This window comes from Bison bison, unplaced genomic scaffold, assembly GCF_000754665.1.
Source record: "Bison bison bison isolate TAMUID 2011002044 unplaced genomic scaffold, Bison_UMD1.0 scf7180017863950, whole genome shotgun sequence".
Lineage (NCBI taxonomy): Eukaryota > Metazoa > Chordata > Mammalia > Artiodactyla > Bovidae > Bison > Bison bison.
Genome location: NW_011494522.1, coordinates 2,063,725 through 2,080,798, shown reverse-complemented (window position 1 = coordinate 2,080,798; position 17,074 = coordinate 2,063,725). Strand labels below are relative to the sequence as shown.

The 17,074-nt window shown below is 36.0% G+C and overlaps 1 protein-coding gene across 4 annotated transcripts in view; it reads right to left on the bottom strand.

Annotated features, from left to right (window-relative positions):
- NAV3 (neuron navigator 3) overlaps positions 1 to 17,074 on the bottom strand; it is an 898,556-nt gene that overhangs the window by 75,617 nt on the left and 805,865 nt on the right. For all 4 annotated transcript variants that reach the window (XM_010833878.1, XM_010833876.1, XM_010833879.1 and 1 more), the window contains 3 exons: positions 16,723 to 16,883; positions 10,368 to 10,556; positions 7,791 to 7,843 (listed from right to left, as the gene is read on the bottom strand). In XM_010833878.1, the coding sequence (XP_010832180.1) occupies positions 7,791 to 7,843; positions 10,368 to 10,556; positions 16,723 to 16,883 (403 nt within the window). The remainder of the gene's footprint in view (positions 1 to 7,790; positions 7,844 to 10,367; positions 10,557 to 16,722; positions 16,884 to 17,074) is intronic.

The following is a 17,074-nucleotide window of genomic DNA, read 5'->3' as shown; positions in this document are numbered from 1 at the left end:
TCGGAATTTTATTCTGTGATTTATAAATCATAAAGAATACCAAATACAACTACAGGAAAAACATTTACCTGTACTGACAGCCACAGAAAATCAGTTTATTAGTTACTATTTTGTTTACTTTTTCCTAATGATCATTGGAGAATGCAATGGCACCCCACTCCAGTATTCCTGCCTGGAAAATCCCATAGACCAAGGAGCCTGGTGGGCTGCAGTCCATGGGGTCGCTAAGAGTCGGATATGGCTGAGCGACTTCACTTTGACTTTTCATTTTTATGCTTTGGAGAAGGAAATGGCAACCCACTCCAGTGTTCTTGCCTGGAGAATCCCAGGGATGGGGGAGCCTGGTGGGCTGCCGTCTATGGGGTCGCACAGAGTTGGACACGACTGAAGCGACTTAGCAGCAGCAGCAGCAATGATCATTAAATAAGTTTATTTGGCTGCAAGTCAGCAAAACAGTAAAACACCCAGTTGTGAAGTGGTGAAAAAAGTGGTTGGCAAACACAGGCTCTACAGATGCCAGAAATAAGCACTGCTGTAGGACCTCAAGGGGTGTTTTGGCCTCAGCTGTAGAAAACTCCTAGCTCTGTTTTTCTTCTTCTCACAGGGCTGCAAAAATGCCAATGAGTTACATGTGCCATTATACTTGGGAAGCTCCCTCAACCTGAAAAAAGCTGGAGAATGCATAATATTGCTGAATATTACAAGTCTGTTTACTGCCTCGAGCAGCTCCAAGGCTGAAAAACAATCTCTTACCTCCTATCTCTCTTTTCCGGACACTTCCTGATTAACTGATGCAGAACTACCTGAACCACTTTTTAATTCTTTCATTTCTCCAGAAAACATAAAATGAATCAAAGTAAAATAACTCAGGATATTTTTTTATGCATAAGCACCTCTTTTAAACAGGGTTTTGTTCTTTTATATATTTTCTCTAGTCTTAAAAATATGTATAGTTAGTAAGATACTGGGATAGATAGTAACAAGACTGGGAGATGACTGTGGTTCAGATCATGAACTCCTTATTGCCAAATTCAGACTTAAATTGAAGAAAATAGGGAAAACCATTAGACATTCAGGTATAACTTAAATCAAATCCCTTATGATTATACAGTGGAAGTGACAAATAGATTCAAGGGATTAGATCTGATAGACCAGAGTGCCTGAAGAACTATGGATGGAGGTTTGTGGCATTCTACAGGAAGCAGGGATCAAGACCATCCCCAAGAAAAAGAAAGGCAAAAAGGCAAACAGTTGTCTGAGGGAGCCTTACAAATAGCTGTGAAAAGAAGAGAAGTGAAAAGCAAAGGAGAAAAGGAAAGATATACCCATTTGAATGCAGAGTTCCAAAGAATAACAAGGAGAGATAAGAAAGCCTTCCTCAGTGATCAGTGCAAAGAAACAGAGGAAAACAACAGAATGGGAAAGACTAGAGATGCCGTCAAGAAAATGAGAGATACCAAGGGAATATTTCATGCAAAGGTGGGCATAATAAAGGACAGAAATGGTATGGACCTAATAGAAGCAGAAGATATTAAGAAGAGGTGGCAAGAATACACAGAAGAACTATACACAAAAGATCGTCATGATCCAGATAACCATGGTGGTGTGATCACTTACCTAGAGCCAGACCTCCTGGAATGAGAACTCAAGTGGGCCTCAGGAAGCATCACTCCAAACAAAACTAGTGAAGGTGATGGAATTCCAGTTGAGCTATTTCAAATCCTAAAAGATGATGCTGTGAAAGTGCTATACTTAATATTCCAGAAAATTTGGAAAACTCAGCAGTGGCCACAGGACAGGAAAAGTCAGTTTTCATTCCAGTCCCAAGGAAAGGCAATGCCAAAGAATGCTCACACTACTGCACAATTGCACTCATCTCACACGCTTGTAAAGTAATGCTCAAAATTCTCCAAGCCAGGCTTCAACAGTACATAACCCATGAACTTCCAGATGTTCAGGCTGGATTTAGAAAAGTCAGAGGAACAAGAGATCAAATTGCCAACATCTGTTGGATCATCAAAAAAGTAAGACAGTTATGAGAAGCATCTACTTCTACTTTATTGACTATGCCAAAGCCTTTGACTGTGTGGATCACAACAAACTGGGAAGTTTTTCAAGAGATGGGGGGAATACCAGACCACCTGACCTGCCTCCTGAGAAATCTGTATGCAGGTAAAGAAGCAACAGTTGCATCTGGACATGGAACAACAGGCTGGTTTCAAATTGGGAAAGGAGTACATCAAGGTTGTATATTGTCACACTGCTTATTTAACTTATATGCAGAGTACATCATGAGAAACACTGGGCCAGATGAAGCACAACCTGGAATCAAGATTGCCAGGAGAAAGATCAATAACCTCAGATATGCAGATGATACTACCCTTATGGCAGAAAGCAAAGAGAAACTAAAAAGCCTCTTGATGAAAGTGAGAGAGGAAAGTGAAAAAGTTGGCTTAAAACTCAACATTTAGAAAACTAAGATCATGGCATCTGGTCCCATCACTTCATGGCAAATAGATGGGGAAACATTGCAAACAGTGACATACTATTTTGGGGGGGCTCCAAAATTACTGAAGATGGTGACTGCAGCCATGAAATTAAAAGTCACTTGCTCCTTGGAAGAAAAGTTATGACCAACCTAGACAGCATATTAAAAAGCAGAGACATTACTTTGCCAACAAAGGTCCATCTAGTCAAAGCTACGGTTTTTCCAGTAGTCATGTATGGATTTGAGAGTTGGACTATCAACACAACTGAGTGCTGAAGAATTGATGCTTTTGAACTGTGTTGGAGAAGACTCTTGAGAGTCCCTTGGACTGCAAGGAGATCCAACCAGTCCATCCTAAAGGAAATCCTGAATATTCATTGGAGGGACTAATACTGAAACTGAAACTTCTGAAACACCAGATGCGAAGAACTGACTCATTGGAAAAGACCCTGATGCTAAGAAAGATTGAAGGCGAGAGGAAAAGGGGATGACAGAGGATGAGATGGTTGGATAGCATCACTGACTCAATGGACATAAGTCTGAGTAAACTCCGGGAGTTGGTAAGGGACAGGGAGGCGTGGCATGCTGCAGTCCACGGGATCACAAAGAGTAGGACACGACTGAGTGACTGAACTGAACTGAATACTTAGTAAGATAGTGGTTATATAAACAGTAGTTACCTAGTAGAATCCCAATAGCCTTTATAGCAAAACTGTTTTAAAAATAAACACTGACATAAAGCTTTAATGTTTTACATCTCAAATTTATTTTAAAGTTAAGTGAATGTTTAAGTAAAAATTCAATATTTTAAAATTATAATAATTTCAAAGTTTCATATAGTTTGATTTTTGAATCAGACATATATTGGAATTTTAAGACAATTTCATAGACAGAAAGAAAGTTGGAAGTTGTTTACCTTGATACATATGGTGTGATTAACCCTATTTGGTTTCCCTGGTATTTTGAATATTTACTGCCAGTTTATTCTGTCCAAATCCTGCTTTTAGGATTGCTAGGATTATACAGAACTGACGCACAGTAAGTACTTTGCATGTTTAAAAGAGCATTGTATTTTATTTACAAAAATTGTCTAAAAAGAAATCCATCACATTTTTATTATTAATAAAAAACCCTGAATAAGTTACATACACTAACTACATGCATAACTATTACATATTAATTATATATATGTATATGCATACTGTATAGAATCATTTTGTTTTCTGACTTTTCATAACTTTTTCTTTAATCTTTGCTTTCTTTCATATGCTTTGGTTAGCAATACTTGGTAGCTGTTACCATAAAGTGGAAGCAATGAGCCAGATTATTAATATTATATTTCTTTTGGTGGTTTAGGTATAGATTGATAATATATGATGAAACATGATTTACTTCTCAGTGTTAAATAATGGTTTTGAAGCTGGCTCAATGTCCTCAAGGATGGTAAACAGTATAAAACATCTTGCCTAAATAAAATATATATTAGATGTTTCTTTATTCTGTAGGCCTTTCTTGGCCATTCATTCATCCTTTCAAATTTATTAATTAAAAAATATTTCCTTTATTATTAGCTGTGTGTTAGGAAATATGCTGAAGGGATCCACAAAGAACTAACACAGCCCTCACTCTTATTAAATCAATACAAAGTAGATTAAAAGTACAAAACCAGTTCAATACAATTTTTAATGTACAGCCACTCAGAAAACATCTATTGCAAAGATCAAAAATTTAAATACTTAATAGAACTAGACACATAAATAAAAAGTACCCTGGGTATTAAAACACACACACACACACACACACACACACACACACACAGCCTTCCTAGGCTATTTCCCCCCACTTTTCATAAAGATATGGATACTACAGAGTTATTTTTTTTCTTCAAGAAATGCAAAAGCACAATAATAACTAACAATGCAAAATCAGCTTCAGTGTCAGCAAGAGAAGAATCGGTGGAGGCTGGGTCTTGTCTGAGATCACACTAACATCTTGTGTGATGAGATCACACACAACATCTTAAAGGGGTGATGCTGTAAACACTAGTGGCAAAGACTTCCTGCCTATGCCTATGGGGGAGACGTAAGAGATGTGAGTTCAGTCCTTGGGTCAGGAAGATCCCCTGGAGAAGGAAATGGCAATCCATTCCTGTATCCTTGCCTGGAAAATCCCATGGACAGAAGAGTCTGGCTGGCTACAGTCCATGGAGTCGCAAAGGGTTGGACACGACTGAAACAATTTAGCATGCGTAAACCTGGAAGAATTTCATCTCCATGTTGCTAGATATTCCACTTACTTTCAAAAGGAACTTAGAAATTAGAATTTTCATGTAAAACTCCATATTTCATGGTGTTGGCTTAGAATTAAAAACAAACACACAAACCCAAAGTTTGCCAAGGGTAACAGCTTGGTGGGTCAGATTGAGTCTGTGTTTTTCAACCAGTTTGTAATCTCACTGGATCTTTCTGCTCAAAAATTCTGAAAGATGATTTACTCAGCTTTATAACAAGATACTTTTGAAAATTTCACCAAATTATAATTGGTAGAGACTTCAAAAGCTGTATGTGAAGAAAGAATCCTTTCAGTTGGATTTATTGTACTTGTAACTTGACAGGCAAATGTCATCTTTGTTAGTTTAATATAATCTGATAAATTGTGTAAATGATGGTATCAAAGATTGTTTCTATCCCTGGTTCCTAAGAACAGTGTATTGCCTAATAAAACAAAGTGTCTAACAATCTTCTAAAAAAAATTTTTTTTTTCTTTTCTTTATTTTTTTGGTCATATAGCTTGGCTTGCGGGATCTTAGTCCTCCAACCAGGAACTGAACCCAGGCCCCTGGCAGTGCAAGTGTGGAGTCCTAACCACTGGATTGTCAGGGAACTCCTTAATTATTTCATGAAGGAATATCATGCACAACTGTATTACTTGCACTTGGCATAATTTCAAAAGGTGCAATTCACAAAGACTATGATATCAATGGTGCTCCCATGAAGTTTACAGTTTTTTTTTTGTAATTAATGATATAGAATGACCCTCTTCTCTAATAATTGCAGAAGTCCCTTGAACAGACCGAATAGATCTGGCTGCTCTTTGCCAACTTATTTTACAGGTATAGTCCAAAGAAATTGAGCAACTTTTCTGATGTCAAAAATGTAAATCAACCGAATCTTTATCCACAATCCTTAAGGAGGCATGGAAAAAAATGATAAACTGATTCTTCACTTCCTGGTTTGAAAAACACTTTCACAGATACCTTTTCTTTGCCAGTTAAATCTCAGTGCATTGGTAATGGAGCACTGGAGACAGAGTGACTCATCATCTGGAGTTTTCTCTTCATTATTCCACTAAAAATGCATTTATCTGAATTGTCTAAGGTTATCAGTACAAGTATATAATTTCCATCATTTCCAATAAAGCTATTTAAATTTCCTCATTTCTGAATAATATCACCTTCTCATGTTTTGATCACCTAATCCACTATTTTCACACTTAACATGAGCATCTATTTTATCACATAAACATGTGTGTATAGTCTCTTTATTTTCATCTCTTCCTACTTCATATTGTACTCTTAATGCAGTACTTCCCATTATACTTTCTAATTTACCCTTGTTATTTTGACATCTCCTGTAAACCTATAATATCCAATATAGTAGTCACAGGAACATGTGTCTATAAAATTTAAAGTTGTCTTTGTTTAGTCACTAAGTCGTGCCTGACTCTTTTGCAACCCCGTGGATTGTATCCTCCCCAGTTCCTCTGTCTGTGGGATTTCCCAGGTAAGAATACTAGAGTGGGTAGCGATTTCCTCCTCCAGAGGAGCTTTCTGAACCAGGGATGGAACCCACGTCTCCTGCATTGACAGGCAGACTCTTTACCATCTGAGCCACCAGGGAAGCCCAAATTTATAGTGCGCAAAATTAAAAATTCAGTTCCTTTGTCATATCACATACACTTCAAATACTCGACAGCCACATGTGACTAGAAGTTACTATATTATCTAGTACAGGTATGGAGTATTTTTATTATCACAGAAAGGCCTATTGGACTTGTGTATACTAATTAGCCATCTGTTTTTCCTCAGCTCATGCTTTTTTTCTTCTTGAATTTTTCTCAGGCTACATGAAGGTGGTTTCTTATCCAAATACTGCTTCTGTATAATTTAAAATATGATGACAATGATGCTGCACCTTTGATCTTATAGAGAGACTTCAACTGCAAGGGTTCAATTCAGAATATACCTCCCCTCAAGCAGTGGTATTGGCCCAACAGGAGGAATACTACATCTTAACATATTTTGTTTGTTTGTTTGTTTGTTTCCAATACATTTTAACATGTCTCACTTTTTTCTCCATTTGCCCAAAACAGTAGATTTATCTAAACACTAACAGTAATTTAATTATTCTTAGATCTATTGACAATTTTAGTCATTAAAAGGAGAAATGATAAGAAAAATATTGCCTCTGCCAATGATAGTTTGATCTTGAGGAACTTTCTAAAGCAATAAGTATATAAGAGGGCCATAATATTTGAACTAATGCAAATGAATGAAAAAATCAGTATTGCCCTTAATGCTTAATTACTTGGTGACAGCTGAGGCTTTTGAACTTTTCATGAACTTTTAATATGAATTAGGGGTTAGTCATAATGTTCAAGCCTCAATGAGATTCATCAACTAAAATATACTTAGGATGAAGGAATTTTTTTTGTAAAACATAACTCCCTGTAGGCTAATTTTTAGAAAAGCATGAAATTATAGTAACTGGGCAGAAAACTTACACTTGTAAAAACAAAATATATTTCACACACTGGAAAAATAAGTTGATATACTGGCATTTGTCTCTTAAGAAATTAAGTTTTAAAAATCACCCTCTTTAAGAAGATTTAGTTTAAAAATTCATTAAGCCTTTTAGGCTTTTACCCTTTAATACAATTTTCTCAAAAAATGAACTTAAAAAATAAAAAAAAAGAAAATGAAGAAAATGCCATAAAACAGTTACCAGTCAGAGAACCAAACAAAGAAAAGTGATCAGTATGATAAAGTTATGATGGAGAATAGTACATGGTTTTAAGGGTTTTGAGTCATAAACCATCAGATTTTATGAAGTTCAGTTTTTCATCCACTCATTGATTACAAATACAAGTGTGTTATAGAAGAATTGGTAGGGTACCTGCCTCCTTAGCGGATATGCAAGAGCTTAGAGTACACCTCTATGTCACTGTGAAACTTCTGTGTAAATGTCAACCTATTTAACAAAGATTGGTGAAGGCAAAACGTTTTTTTACAGCCAACACTTACCGTGGAGTACAGAGAAGAAGTGCTGGAGACCAGTGATAATGAAGAGCCATGAACTGAAGAAAGCAAAAAAGAACAAGAGGTAAAATAATGATTTCTGTTCAGAACCCCCAGGCCTTTACTGAAAAATGAAGAATGGGTGGTTAAGGAAATAAAAAATTACGTAAGAATCTGAGGACAAGGCTGCTGTTAATTTTTAGAGATCCAAAGGTTGAGCCATGGAAAGGTTCCATACTTGTCCCCTAAAGTACTTCCTCCATCACGTACAGAGAAGAATTGACAAATGCAAGCCCTTCTAGTATGCCAGGCACATACTGCAAACCAGAGCAAGCTCTCACACAATAATTAATCCAAAAATCAAGGACATCTTAAGTTACTATGAAAGTGTAAACTTATAAAAAAATTTATGTATTTTATTCTATTTCATTTTTTATACAACAAAGGTTGATTTTCAGTATTTTTCTCCATATACGTTCAGGGAAATAAGCTATTTCAACATTATCTGTGATGAGCTTATTATACTCATTTAAATGAAGTATGGTTTCTTCATAATTTTAGTAATAGAAAAGTACTTATTTCAAGGAGGTGTCTCTTAGAAATTAAGAGTGGAAATTTTATACTGTCTTTTGGGGAGGTGTAGAAAAATATCATCTTGATCAGTTAACAGAATGATTTATTACTTCTGCAAGTCCAAGGTATTAAGCTCAAAGGAGGATACAATTGTGCTTAATTATACTTGCAGAAAAGTTCTTCCTCTTTTCATGGGATAATATATAGTTATTTCTGCTTATTCATCCATTAAAGAAACATTAGTTGGGTACACACAATGTGACAGGCGCTTGCTAGCTGCTGGGACTATAACACTGAACGTCACGATTCTCAGAGCTCAAAAAGAAATAGAAATACATGTGACTAAAAACAAAATCACAATGGGGCCACATAGATACTATCGAGAGCAATGTACTGGGTACTAAGCAAGCCCCAGGGGCGCTCACACCTGGTCTGGAGAGGTCTAGGAGAGCAGGTGGAATGATAATAAAGCGATGAATTTGAGAGCTATAAGGTCAGATTATTTATCCACATAAAGGAAGGCCAGAATTTCCAAGCATATAAACAGTATTCTCTCTGCCAGGGAAACACCATGGAAAGCCATGAGCATGTTTAGTACATCATTTTTCCAGTATTTTTTTTTTTATAAAAGGCCTATCTGTGAAGAGAGAGGTAGAACCATTTTAGAAATGCAACGACTTTACATTTCAGCTTTGTTATATTTTGTCTACATCTGCAGCTATCAGGAGGCTCTCAGGGTAGAATTCACTATCTGTCACAGTGAATTCAGTGGTTTGGTTAATATCGCAAAAGGCAGTGGCAACTGCAGTCAACTGATTTAGTAATCACCTGGTAAATAAACATACTACAACAATGACCTGAAGACCATCAATTTTCGCAGCTGCCTCAATTTTAGTCAGAAGATGCTTTAAATAAGAAGGTAGGAAGGGGAAAAATAAAGGAACAGAATTGCTCTTTACTGTGTTTTCATCCTTAGAAATTACAGACGCAGAAATCGGATGTAACAAAGTTATGAAACTTTCTCAAGTTTATACCACAAAGAGACAGATGACCAGTATGTTTCAAGATCGAGTCTTTTCTGTTATAGAAACTTACTAAGCTCAGGATAGTATAGCTGACTGCCTCTGATTTTATTCTAAGGAATTTGGACTTCAATGTTTACCTTTGTTTTATTCTTAATGAAAAGTGCTTTATAAAATATGTGTCAAAACCAATACAATATTGTAAAGTAATTAACCTCCAATTAAAATAAATAAATTTATATAAAAAATAAAATGGGTGTCACAATTTTACTTTGTGAGCATTTAAAAATAAATTCATTAAATCAAAGAGGAAAATCTCTCAAATATTATTATCAAATTTCACATTTGGGGTTATACAGTTTAGAAAATTATATACATTGGAAAATCAATTAAGCCTCTTGAGCTTTTCAAAGAGTATTTGTTATGAAGTGCTCATGTAGAATTTTACAATGATAAAGACACTTATTAGGTCAGGTGAGAATTTTAATGTGACAGATAAAGGAAATATAACTTATAAAGCAAAATGTAGGTGTATTAGGAATTCTTAAATGATATGATAATAAAAACTAACACCAGAGGGAGTTTCTGAGAATAAACGTTGGCAGCATGTGGTTGTTTCATATGAGGATTTTTTTCTGGTTTATGTATCTTTTGTGGTTTTTAACCAACGTGTCAAATGAAACATTCACTTTGATATTTGGCAAACCAAAGCAAATAGTCTCTAAAATTGCCCAGGTTTGTGTAGGAGGACACGAGATTTATTCTGAACTGTTCTATAGCCAAGTATTAATCTAAACTATGTCTGTCATATTTCCAAATGCATAAAGAAACAGAAGGTAATACAGACTAAAATGTCTTCAAGTTTCAGGGCTCCCGAAATGGAACTAGCCTACTTGATTTACTCTTGAAGGCATCCTTTTGACATGAGTGATATGATAGCTTTCAGGTCTGAGTTAACCAGCTTCATCCTTATTTCCCCCACGCCTACCTTCTTCCATGCTGTCCCTGAATGAGCCTGAATGACTGATGGCCCGTGGCCTCTCCTCCAGAGACGTGGCGCTCCCACAAAGCTGGGAGTCGTCATAGAGATCGAAGGACGAGTCTTGGGCTGGGATGCTGTTTGAGCGCATCATGCTGGGCCCAGGAAGGTTAAACTGAGAAAGATTGGTTGGGCTCACTGGAAAACAAAGTGCACACAGCCCATTATTCCGGGGCTTGGAAGTTTGCCTCTGAAATTTTCAATAGCAGTTACAGTGGAGTCCCTCTTTTCTCTAGCACTTTCATGGGAAGCAGCATGTCAATTTCTAAAGCAATATTAAACAAAACCATCAAGTCACCTCTACTGTTTTTTCCTTGAAATGATATGGTATTTTCTGCTGCCCATTATGAAGAAAAAATTGTCTTCCTAGAGTCTGAACATTTATTTTTCGAGAAAAAGAAATCTAAATTTTCTAGGAAAACGTGTATGAAGCTTCCAACCAAAGACTTTCAGTCAGTTTGAGTTCTAAATTTTTGTCAGTTCATAATCAGAACCATCACTATTGTCAGAGTTAGGTTATAATAAAGAAAAATAAAAATGAAATATAATGTAAGGTACATGGTTATCCACAGCTCATTGTGACGTTAATCACTTAAAACTACTTTCCATTGTATCTAAGATGAGAACGTCACAGTGAGACTGTCAAAAGTCACAAACTTGTATTTCTTAAGCAATACCTTAAGTCTGTAATTTGAAACATGAATTTATTTACCCAGTGCCTACTGCCAAATAGTCCTAATAACATTCAAGTTTTTAGGCCAACTAATTGTCATTAATTTAAAGAAATATGTGGTTGACTGAATTGGAAAACAATATTGCTTTAAATTTGGAATAAAAGCAAAACAGAAAAATTAAGATATATATTTATCATAAATGCTAATAATTAAGAAATACAAGTTGTTATAGACATATGAGGAAGCAGGCAGGAGACATTTAAGATATGAAAAGAATGGCTGAGTACTTTCAAAATCTTGGAGAATTTATGTCTTTTGCTTAGAACTGCTCTGATAAATTTTCAAAACTTGCTATTTCTTTTCTTTGACATAGGCACTACATTTCTTAATGTAATTGCTGAATCTCAGAACAATGTAAAATATGGGGCATATATACTATGATATCTTTAGAAGACTGTCTCTTATTTGCCAGGTACTACGCTGGAAATTTTACAGGTATTAAGGAATCTGATAGAGCTAGTTGTGAACTGAAGTAAAATAAGACCAAGAAAAGTAACTTAAGACTTAGAATTATATCTATGTGTGCATATGTGACATATAATAATGAAAGAAAGAAACTTTGGATTTGCAAAGTCCCCAATCCACTGGAAGAAGGGAAGAAAGGGTGGAAAGTAGGGGGGCGGGAGAAAGGAGAGAGAGAGTAGAAGTTAAAGAAAGATCTTTCAGGTACATTCCTTCAGTCAGCAGTGACAAGTCAGTGATTGCTAAAGACAACCAACAGATACCCCAAAGGACATTCTGGACTCGAATGTGTGTGTTTAAGGTGTCTGGACGGGAGTAAATCTTACTATCTTAGGTTCACAGTATGAATTGACTTTTTGCTAAATGAATGAGGTACTGAATACATTTGCAAGTGCATCATTTTAATACATATATATATAGAGAGAGAGAGGTTAGAAACACACTTCATTCACTGACTTTGTGCAAATTCTTACAAAATGGTTGCAGATGTATCCAGGTAAAGTCTCCTTATATAATTTCAAAACATAACATTTAGCTCATTCAAAATGAAATAGTAATGAGGACTAGGACAGATTTCAAAAGGAATGGTTTGGAGTGAGAAGGATGGGACAAATTGAGAGAGTAGCACTGACATATATACACTACTGCTGCTGCTGCTAAGTCGCTTCCATCGTGTCTGACTCTGTGCGACCCCATAGACGGCAGCCCACCAGGCTCCCCCGTCCCTGGGATTTTCCAGACAAGAACACTGGAGTGGGTTGCCATTTCCTTCTCTAATGCATGAAAGTGAAAAGTGAAAGTGAAGTCGCTCAGCGGTGTCCGACTCTTAGCGACCCCATGGACTGCAGCCTACCAGGCTCCTCCGTCCATGGGATTTTCCAGGCAAGAGTACTGGAGTGGGGTGCCATTGCCTTCTCCGCATAGATACACTATCATGTGTAAAATAGCTAGCTAGGGGAAAGTTGTTGTAGAGGAGAAGGCTCAGCTCAGTGCTCTGTGGTGACCTAGACGGGTGGGATGGGGGTGACTAGGAGGAAGGCTCAAGAGGGAGGGTATGCATGTACACATGTAATCAACTTACTTTGTTGTACAGCAGAAACACAGCGTTATAAAGCAGTTATACTCTGATGTTAAAAATGACATAGGGATAGTAGCTGGCTTTGGGGGAAGCATGGATTGTGGCTGGGTTGCTAGATGGGTGGAAGGGAATTTCTGAGGTGTTGAGAATGTCCCGTCTTGACCAGAATGAGAGCTGCATGCATGTTCACTTGGAAATATTCATTAAACTGTGCTTTATATTTTAAAAATAAAAGGAATATGGGTATTTAGAAGCATTTCTGATAGTTTCTCCATTGGAAATATATTCATTCTATTTAAGAATGTTCAGTTAGTTAAATCTATAGCAGGTTTGCTTTTTTGTTACCATGGTTGAATAGAAAGATCAATATAGCAAGATCTCTGGTTTCAAGAGTGACCTCTAGAGGAGGTGACTGAGAGGTAGACAAATTAACAACATAAAAGAGACAGAGAAAAGCTATGTAATAGGAGACAAAAGTATGATGGACAGAGAATTTCTGTAATGGGACACAAATTAGTACAGGGCATCTAGTGGTAGCTTTGCTTTCTACTTGCTTTAGGCAAATATTTCCATATCTACCCTTCAGTTTCTTCATAAATTAAAAAAAAAAAAAAAAGAAAGAAATGGACTCTAAGATCCATTTAAAGCCAGGGAACATGTAAACATTTCTAATAAGCAAGATATAGGTGTGACAAGATATTATGGAAAAAGAGGGCTACTGGCTTTGCCTTAAATTATATATCATACTAACATCACTGTTTTTATTAAATTATATGTCGATTAAATTATATGTGATGATCTGAGAACAGGAACTGACAGAAAGATGGAGTGGGTTTTTAAATACAGCAAGTGACTCCAGACTTTGCTGCCGTAGACATGTTAGCTAATGAGTTTATGATATTTTTCTAATAAAAGCTGTCATATGCAACCTACTTTTATTTTTTAAAATCTGGGAATATAACTATGAACTAGGTGGAGATTCAGAAAATGTTTATTTGATCATTTAAAGAACTTTAAAAGTGGAATATATCTAGATATAGGTAGTTTGTCATTGGTGGGTTTAGAGAAGCTAGAGCTGTCACAGGAACCTGCATAACAGATTCAAATTGAATCAGATGTAGGTTTCTTCCAACTGTGAGATCCTACTCTTCCTTGAGTATAGAAGAAAAGGCTTAATCCTGAATGGCTTAAGGGTGAATATGGAGAGGGAGTAGAAGGGCATTCAAGGTGTAGGGAGCTTTGGGAGTAAATGCAAAGAAACTTCCCATACAAAGGTCTTTAAACATCACTCTATGTGAAAGTGAAAGTCACTCAATCCTGTCTGACTCTTTGCGACCCCATGGACAGTAGCCTGCCAGCCTCCTTTGTCCATGGAATTCTCCAGGCCAGAATACTGGTATGGGTAGCCATTCCTTTCTCCAGGGATTGAAGCCAGGTCTCTCGCATTGCAGATGGATTCTTTACTGTCTGATCCCATCAGATATGTAGACTTTGAAAGTGACATGTTGATAGTAATGCTTCTACAGGGTAACCCTTGAGGCAAGGTGAAAAAGAATCTGAGCAACTGTCATCACCCATGGGACTATGACAATGTCTCACTAGGTTATGGGATGCCTCACAAGGACTGTGACCAATAGTAAATAAAATTGTATCCAATAATAATCTGTTTATGTAAGTTATATTCTGTAATGCTTTCTTGGAGAGGAATGATTTCTATTACAGCTATCATGCCAGAAACCATATACAAACCAGAGCTGACTTCGGCAGTAGCTCACAGTAGTCTACTAATAATGACATAATCGTAGTGACCTTAAATTTCTAATGTTTATTTTTTATATGTGATTTTTACAGTAATATCTCCGCAGATTTTATATACAATATTAGTATTTTTAGTGGGTAAGAATAAAAAGCATGGTTACTGCAACTCTTAAGTGTTTGTAATAATCACTTATCTTAGTGATTATTCAAAAAAATGATCAAATTGAAAACAAGTGATTACTAAAGTAAAATGTAGAACAATGCTACCCATATTCAAGTTACAGTGTTACATTGGATATATTTTTAAAATTTAATAATAAAGTAATTTTTACTTATGATTGCATTTTAATAGTATCCGCTCTCTTGCCTAATAAATGTAAGTTCCAGTGGTCTGGAAACACAACCAAAAGTCTTCAAAAGCAATTTTCATGGTTTTGAAACTAGTTATTTTGTCTTCTCTTGTAAAATAATACAGCGTATCTGATATGAACCCACATACCCACTTATAAAATACAGGAGGCACATACAAGTGTGTGGATATGTATGGGAAGAACTTCCTTCATAAGTCCCAGTGCGTGAACACTTTGAGAGGTATGAAAGTAGAGATAGTAAGATCTATTTGAAACCTACTGCAATTCTCTGCTAGTGTAAGACATCTCTTTCTAATAAAAACGATGATGTAGCAGAGTCTACCAAGTCTGATACTCTATCTCTCATCTCTTTGCACATGTTCGTTATTCCTTACAATATAACCTAAGTATTATGAATCTATTTAATAGATGAGAAAGTTGAAGTTAAATGACTGCTAATATCAGACACAGTAAGTAGTGAGTTTTTTCCTTCTCAACAAAAAATGGGATTGATTGAATCAAAATAATAACAATGGAAAAATAATGAAGTAAGGATTCACATATTCAGATTAACGTCAATTAATGAAAAGATTGACAGGAGGGAGCCTTGAGATACCCAGCAAATTCAGCAAACTAGGTGACATGGGTTTGATTTCAATATTGTGCAATATCAGATTTTGTTTCATATGTCTATGACTCTACGAAAACATTTCCATTTCATTTTTTGAAATCAAAGTTTTAAGCTTCCTGTTGCGTTTTATAAGTACAACTCAAAAGTTTTACCATCCTTCGCCATTATGGGACAAAGAAATCTCATCACTGTGTAGGTTCATCAGTAAAAATTTGGTGTTGGATATACATTCACTAGTATGTATAGAACGATAACCTAAATAACTGTTTTTCATTGTCATAATCTCTATAGCAAAACAGTTATAATAGAAGAGAAATAGCCTTGACTATCCCAGCAGGGGGCAAGTTTGAAAAGTCCAAATTATTAAAGAATTTGGACATTCTCCAAATGTCTATTCTCCAGAATATTGGAGATTCTCCAATAATGGACATTCTCCAGAATGTACTATTCATTCTGTTGGTCTATCATTATACAAAAAAACCTCAAGTGAAAAAAATAATGTGACTATTTTATACATGACTTTATAGAAGAGACATCTATTTTTAAAAGCAATGGATCTGTTCAATGATAACTGGCATATTTAGACTTTCATTATTTTGTCACTTTCCCTTGTGTTTTCTGTGATGTTTGTGCAAATAATTTTATATTTTGTAAAAAGTTATGCTAAACACAAAGTAATCCAGTGGTTCAAATAATCATTTCTTTTCATTGCCTTCATCCAAAAATGTTCACAGGGTATTATCTTAATAGGAATTCTCATATGCATTTTAAGGAGAGTTTTAACTTTAAAATGAAGATGTGACTATGGAGTCATGGAATTATATTTTTTCTTCTTCTTAATTATTTCTATTTTCTTTTTCTTCTACAAAATGATAATTAATTTTCTTATAAGAATTAAAAAATTTAAACAGAAAAGAAGGAGGGGTTTTACCGGTTTCTAAGAGGACTCTGAGAAAACTCCTAGGTTTAAGGTCAGGTGTTCTGGCATCAGTTACTATCTCTGCCCCTTAAGATTAGTGATTTTTTTTTTTTAAGTCAAAAAAATCTCTTTTTGCCTCTGGATCTTAGGATATAAAATAACAACAGTATTAACTATGTCAACTGGTTGTCATGAGAAATAAACTGTGTAATGCTTGGGAATTATTTGGGGGGTTGTAAATGTACAAATAAAAGGCAATGTTAAGGTGTCTATCCTTTTTAAATTAGCAATCCTTGTGAACGTATCCCAGGGTTCCTGGGAGAGTAGATGGTAAAAGGAACAAGATGAAATGGATGGTTTAGAAGATTTTACCCAAGTTGGAAAAGTGATATTTTCCTGTTGCAGAAGATGACATGGCAGAAGGGGACACCAGGGGTGACTGGTTGCCAGTATCCTGCAGCCCTCCAGTAGAATGGGAGCGTAACCCCTCTTGCCCTCCCTCTTGGTTGCCCTGCCGAGACGATGGGGTGTATCTGCAAAACAGCACAGCTAAGACACTTCAGCACATCTGCAAGGGCAAGGCAATATCAGGACGAGAAAACAACTGAGAGGAGCTTACTATTCAGACTGAACAACATTCTCAAACAGATTGAATTTAATTATAATTGCTTAGTTCTTCCAGATGATTTGACACCATCTGTTTGAATCTCACAGGAAAAAAAAA